Below are 7,075 nucleotides of genomic sequence, written 5' to 3' on the forward strand. Positions count from 1 at the left end.
TTATTATTATTATATACAAGACAGTAAGGACAATAAATATATAAACCTAAACACAAATCCAAAACTTCTAAATAAAAATAAAATACTATATATACAAAGAAAGGTAAAGAAGTACTTTTAAGGACATGAAATAAGTTAAGTTAGCCTAAGCAAGGGTTCACATGAAGTCGATGAATATAATAATAGGATATGTTATGGAATAATTTACAATACTGCACATGGATATTGAGGTATTGCACCGGGAATCAAAAATAGATGCAGATATGCTTCATAACCATTGTAAATATATATCATACTTGTCCTCTGATGGTTTATTGCCTAGATCTGTCGCATATCAGGGTTTGGTCATCTTTCAGGTCTTGCCATACACTGACCCGCGGGTGCTCAGTACGCATGCGCCTTTAAAAACTCTTTAAATACCCCAAGTCATCTGCCACAATAAAACATTCCGCTGTCAGCCAACACACTGCTGTGCACAACTTGTGACTAGCACACACAGGTAGTTAAAAATACTAGCAGAATATTTAGTTTTAAATACGAAACTTCAGTTATTCGCCATCTTCGAGAACCTGCCAGGGTAATAACGAGTGTGACCCGGAGTATGCTGTGCAGGGTGAAGTCGGGGGAGACGGGCAGGACGAAAACAAAGATGGCTGTGTAAGCAGAGAGACGAGTCCCAGCAGAACTGTCTCACACCGCGGGCGGAATCACCCACAGCTCCCGTGGGTCCATTGGACAGTCAGTCGGTACCGGAGCAGGGACGTGAGACGAGCAGCCGAGCTGGGCCGCGGCTTCACATCGTTGTGGTGTGCTGTCACAGCGGATAACGGCGTCGAGAGAGAGAGAGAGCGCAACAACAGCTGAGAGTTGTTTTTGTTCTGAGAGAGAGGACTGCTGTGTGTGTGTCAACGTAGAGCTAGCCACAGAGTCTGCTAGCATCACTGTAAGTCAACTAGTCAATTGAGTCATCATTACTCTCTGCACATGATCTCGTTATTACACAATCCTTGGCTTGTTGTATTCATAAGTGAAGGGTAGTGTTTATTATTATTGTTATTATTATCTAGCCTGCATTCCTTTCTGACAGCCTGCTGCTCTTAGCCTAGCTCGCGTTAGCCAGCTGTCAGCTGACCGTTAGCTTGACAGGTTGTAAGCTAGTCCTGAGCTAACCTGCTAATATTCGGGCTCAGCCTGGTCGCGGCAGGTACTCTTCAGAGATATCTAGGCAGCCATCGCCATGTCTTCACTGGAGGAGAGAGACGTAGGCGTAGCGGCCGCCCCTGGCTCCTCCTCGGCCGGCCTGGGGGTCGGGGCCGTGGGGGCAGCGGTGGAGGCTGTCGCTGGGGTTGCAGCCATGCAGGAGGAGGTCGGGATACGGCGAGAAGGGCCTGAGCCTGACCCAGACGAGCCACCCAAGAAGAGGGTTAGAATTCCCGAGGGAGAGTCGGGAAAGCTGGAGGAGAGGCTGTACTCAGTGCTGTGCTGCACTGTGTGCCTAGACTTGCCCAAGGCGTCTGTATACCAGGTAAACATGGTGTCAATCACAAACCTTCCCCCCATAACCCTAAACAGCAAACGGCAGCAAAACAACTCCCCATATTTAAACCTCCCCTCCCCCCACTGCCTCCCAACCCACGGTCCCCAGAGTCAACCTGTTGCATATGTTGATCATTTTCTTCTATTTTTAGTGATACTCTATCCTACACAGGCCCCTCTTCACTGTATGCTGCAGGCCAAGACACCAGACACACCCAGCCCCTTTGGTCAGCTGTGCTGACTCAAGTTAATAGTATGAATTTCCCCCCAAGTAACCCCCAGGAAAAAAAAAAACATCCCTATGTACCCCCACACAGGAGCTCAACCAAAAATTAAAATGTAATAATCTTTGCCCTTCAACCCACCAGTGCACTCTCCTCAATGACCTCAACTGCTCCTTCAGTGTCATGTGAGCACATTAGAAGTTAATCATTGTTCAGTTGGTCATTTACATTTACACACCCTTCTGTAACATGAAGCACACATCTTTTTAAACAGTCAGTAAACAACTACTTTTATACTGTGTAAACACAAACTTCTTCTCTAACCTACTTTCAAAATATTTAGGCCTTAAAATAAAATAGACATACAAACCTTTATTAAAGGCAAATAATACAATTTACACACAGACCACATTCACAAATCGCTTTTCCCTGTTACCTTCCAACTTTAACCCTAACCCAGCCAATATGTAATACAATGAATAAGCTTAAAAATAATTATAATCCCAGTGAATCATGTCTAATGACATTTACTACCATATCACTTTTAGTCATATAGCATCTAGTGTTTGAATAGTCCCCAACTGTACTTAAAAATGTCCCCAAAACATTTATTTTAAGCAGATAAAACAAACTGTCTTGAATAAGCCGCAACCCTGGAACAAATTATGTTAACATTTTTCTCATAAGATTCAACTCTGAGGATGGATCTAATTCCAATTTTCAAGTTTGCTCCAGCCTTCACTTACTCCCAATATTTTCGCCATTTCCCCCGTGCCACTTCCTACTTTTCATCTACAGTCCTTTTTTCTCTTCTCATATACTTTTCTTCATTGTCATCCTAAATTTTCTCTTCACCACAGTGCACCAACGGACACCTGATGTGTGCAGGCTGTTTTATCCACCTCCTGGCTGATTCTCGTCTGAAGGAGGAACAGGCTACATGTCCCAACTGCAGGTACGAAGAGATTCCTGTACACATCGGTCACAGTGAGCATGGAAATGCAAACAGGAAAATCAAGAGAGGCTAGTTACTTCAGTTTGTTGTTATCAGTGGTTGAGACATTTCTTGAGGACATTGGAAAATTTTAGGTTAATATGGTCATATTTAGTAATTAACGTCTCACGGACAGATGTATTGAAACGGCTGAACTTTTCACTCACAATTTGATAGAATTGTGTTTTTTATTTCAGCCAGAAAATGAGGATGGAGTGCATTTCTTGGTATGCATAAGTTACCAATCCAAATCATTTCTGCCTTTAATATTGACATCTATGTTTTCATTTGCAAGTAATTTGTCAGAGAGTATGTTGGAACTTTGAAAAGTATGAGTTCCAATTTAAAGAGTAATGTAGTGATGACTAGATTTACTAGATACCCTCAAAAGCCACTTTTGTTCCTGGAAGGTTAACCAAAACCTAAAAAAAGATTTAAGCAAGTTTTAGGGATTTAAGTGTACAAAAAAGTTTTGGTTTGCTTCTAATGTCTTGGTTAAGGAAACAGATGCATCACATACAATTGAATTTCCTTCATTAGGAACTTGAAGAGTTTTTACACATTGTCTGAAATGTAACGTCGACAGTTTAGGCTTTAACGTCTGCTCAGATTTAGTTGTTAATAACATTTTGAATTAATAAATGGGGTAGACGTTTGACTCTGGCTTACTTTAACCTGAAAAACAAACCTATTTTCTTGTGAGGTACTTACAACTTCTAGGTCTTAAGTTAGCTGAAATAACAACATCCTGCAAAATTTGACATATCTGTCCTAAAGAGGAGAAGAAAATACGTTTAAAATGGTTGTTTGTTGAACCAAGGTGGGATCAATAATTTTTGACGCATTCCAGTAAGTCAGGAAACCTAACCACTGAGAGGCTTTTGCAACACAGTGTTGAGCAGATATGTGTATTCAGTTGAATTTTTTGATCTAGAACAAAGTTTGTTGAACTAAACATTGGTAGAGATAATAGATTGTCGTCAGCCCACAGGAAATGGGATGTCATCATAGTGGTGTGTATTCTGCCTGCTTTTGCTCTCCACATGCTGAGACATGATGAGTTAATATTACTCAGACTACAAAAATACCGCAAACGAAAACTTCCCATGCTGACAATCCAGTCCCCCATGTACAGACTCCGTAGTTCATATTAATTCAGTTATATTCATATATAACTTTTGCTTTAGGGCAGAGGATAATTGATCTTTATGAGTTTCCGTGTATTGTGTTTGATTTTAGGTGTTGAAAATCCAACAAAGAATTACAAAACAAAACATTACGTAACTTTCTTATTACCCAGACACCTATTTCCTGGTATGTATTGCTCACAAACTTGTTTCGTCATTCTGCACATACCACAGCTGTTGTGTATAAATAAAATGCACTGAGGTTTGCTTTATGTTTGTGTGTAGGTGTGAGATCAGCAAGAACCTGTGCTGTAGGAACCTGGCTGTGGAGAAGGCTGTCAGTGAGCTGCCGACAGAGTGCACCTTCTGCCTAAAACAGTTCCCTCGTTCCAGCTTAGAGAGACACCAGAAAGAGGAGTGCCAAGACAGGTATACACAAAGAACCCTTTTTTTTAATTTAAGTTTTTATGCAGAACAAATTTGAAACATGTTTTGCAACTAGTCAAAGTAACAAAGCATTCTCCAGAGAGAGTGAAGAGGTACATAAAAGAGGTATAAGACAGTTGTCTAAACATTCTTATAAAATGAGGTGATAATAGAGGTGAGAGAAATAAATATTTTGTAAAAGAAAATTCAAAGCTTGGCAATGCCATTGTGAATAAAAGTAGTGTGCCGGGATTGGTAAACAAATAGGATCGTTGTCATATACATCTGTATACATGTATATATCCTCGCCTACATGAAAACATTTAAAAACATAGAACACTTTCAAATAAAAATCTACCCCTCAACTTATAGGGTCAAATCAAGCATAAAAACCACAGTGAATCAGTTTTCATGCAAATGTCCGAAAATGATGAAGTAAAAAGGGTAGGATGTGTGTTATAACTCAGCACGGTGTCACACAGGGTTCACTTGAGGAAAGCGGAGCATCTTGTGATCCGCTGCATCCGAGCAGAAAACCCAGCTGATGATGTGATCATAGACCGCGTCTTTGTTGTGTGTGTGACGCTCACACTAGTTCCATTTGCATGCATGAAATCCTAGGGGGGTAGTTACTATAGCAACAGGTGACCCTGCTCAGGACAGAGGTGCCCACGCAAATGTTACCATGACAACAGCTGTTGCAGTCACAAGGTGGTTTTGGTTGGGTCAGGTAGAAAAATGTGCTCCTGTGAGAATCTGAGTGCATTTTACATAAAGAGGAAGTTTACAGTGTTGTAACTGTGATGTAAGAGGAATTTAAAAGTACAGAAGACAATCATTCGGAAATGCTTTTTGAAACCAAGTTTCTGCAACGATTACAGTTTCATGTAGACAGCCTTTCCTTCACTATGGAAGCCCTTAGTGTACATGCATTCAAACATTTTATTACCCCGGTTTTCTCATGATGTTGAGTTTATTTCAGTTGATTTCTTGACATCAGACAATCATAACTAACCCCAGAGTTGCAAAGTCACAAAACAAACATAGAAATAATCTTAATTTACCTCATTAGTGTGGGACTGCATGTGTGGTCTGGCCTAACTAAGTCTCTAGTGTTTAAAAGATACAGAAGTGCATGAGACTGTAGTTTGTGGCCTTGAGGGCGGTTGCAAAAGCAAAGGAAACCCATTACACCCCATACCTCCACTCAAACTCTTTGTCTGTGACTCTGTCACTTGACAGTGTTTTTTGATGGGGGTACTTTGTTTTTAGGTGCTGTGAAAATGATTAAATCCAATATAAACCACTCCTTAACTTTTTAAATCATAAGTGATGCTAAAGAAGCAGTTTCTCTATCAGCTTGGCCGTTGTTTACTTCCGCTTTCCGAAACCGGAAATCCAGTGACGTCTGACCCAGCATACTGCAACATAGATCGAACTGAACGGTCATACTACATACAAAATTCAAACGCAGTATGTAGTAGGCAGTACCTACTGCATATCCAACATGGCGATCGGCATCTTTGGGCTTCGAAACACCTCCCCAGAAACCCACGGGTAACTTGTCCAAAACTGGTGTGTCCAAACCAAAGAAAATGGTCAACATCACCTTTTATAAAGTGTTTTTTTTAAGTTGTGTAGTTGGTGTTCTGTATAAGACAAACTTGGCAGTGATTATCTATAGAAAAAAAGTCAGCTGTGTTATAATTGACTATGTTGATGTGAGATGTTAAGTAGTACCTTTCACATGATTGTTACTTCACTTTCACTGTAAGAAGTTATCATCTATTCTTTAAAAAGCTCCTCGATCTTGGCCTTCATTGCAATAAATCCACGTCTTCCTTTCTTTACAGTGGTGTCTCAGCACACACTTATCATTAGCACAGTATTAATTAGCCTCGGTTCACTGCTTGGGTTAATTAGTACCTTTTGATATTATTAGTACCTACCACTCACTGCAAGAAAGATCTCATCACGTAGCGCCTCTTTAAAGGACATCATTTATATGAAGTCTTTCTCCTTGTGTTTTTCTTTGAACTCACACTTGCCTCCACGTTGCCAGGGTGACACAGTGTAAGTACAAGAGGATCGGCTGCCCCTGGCAAGGTCCGTTCCACGAGCTGCCGGCGCATGAGGAAGAGTGCTCTCATCCCACTAAGACTGGTACAGAGCTGATGGGAATACTGGGAGAGATGGACCAGAGTCACCGCAGAGACATGCAGCTCTATAACAGCATCTTTGGTCTGCTCTGCTACGAGAAGATCGGCTTCACAGGTAAAAAAGAAAAAACAATCTCTAGATGTTAAATTCTTTTCTTTTGTATCACTTACAACTCTTTCCTCCCAGCTTCAAATCTTGTCTTCCACTTGTGTGTCCATCCAGAGGTTCAGTTCAGGCCGTACCGCACTGATGACTTCATCACTCGCCTGTACTATGAAACCCCGCGCTTCACCGTTCTCAACCAGACGTGGGTGCTGAAGGCCCGCGTTAACGACTCTGAACGCAACCCCAACCTGTCCTGCAAGCGCACACTCTCCTTCCAGCTCATCCTTAAAAGCAAGGTACACACACTGCTCCGTCCACATGTTTATTTTTAAAGATTTAAGTGTGTGCTTGTTTTCAGGGCCCATGATTCATCACTCTGTAACAGAAATGGTTTCAACCATCCAGAAGAGTTAAAGGAGGCCAAATGTTAAGAAACAGCCCTGATAGTCAGAGATGGACGAGCTGTGCTTCAATACAGAGGAGATGCTTTTTAACAGCACCAG

The 7,075-nt window shown here is 41.3% G+C and overlaps 1 protein-coding gene across 2 annotated transcripts in view; it reads left to right on the forward strand.

The window, feature by feature from the left end:
* The first annotated feature begins 433 nt into the window (after positions 1-433).
* Positions 434-7,075, forward strand: part of cyhr1 (cysteine/histidine-rich 1) — a 10,221-nt gene continuing 3,579 nt past the window's right edge. The window contains exons 1-6 of one of the 2 annotated variants that reach the window (XM_034705249.1): positions 434-943; positions 1,191-1,525; positions 2,621-2,715; positions 4,167-4,310; positions 6,370-6,581; positions 6,654-6,868. In XM_034705249.1, the coding sequence (XP_034561140.1) occupies positions 1,238-1,525; positions 2,621-2,715; positions 4,167-4,310; positions 6,370-6,581; positions 6,654-6,868 (954 nt within the window). In that variant the 5' untranslated portion in view covers positions 434-943; positions 1,191-1,237. The remainder of the gene's footprint in view (positions 944-1,190; positions 1,526-2,620; positions 2,716-4,166; positions 4,311-6,369; positions 6,582-6,653; positions 6,869-7,075) is intronic. The other variant, XM_034705250.1, reaches the window with a different exon arrangement.

The sequence above is a fragment of the Notolabrus celidotus genome, chromosome 16 (genome assembly GCF_009762535.1).
Source record: "Notolabrus celidotus isolate fNotCel1 chromosome 16, fNotCel1.pri, whole genome shotgun sequence".
Lineage (NCBI taxonomy): Eukaryota > Metazoa > Chordata > Actinopteri > Labriformes > Labridae > Notolabrus > Notolabrus celidotus.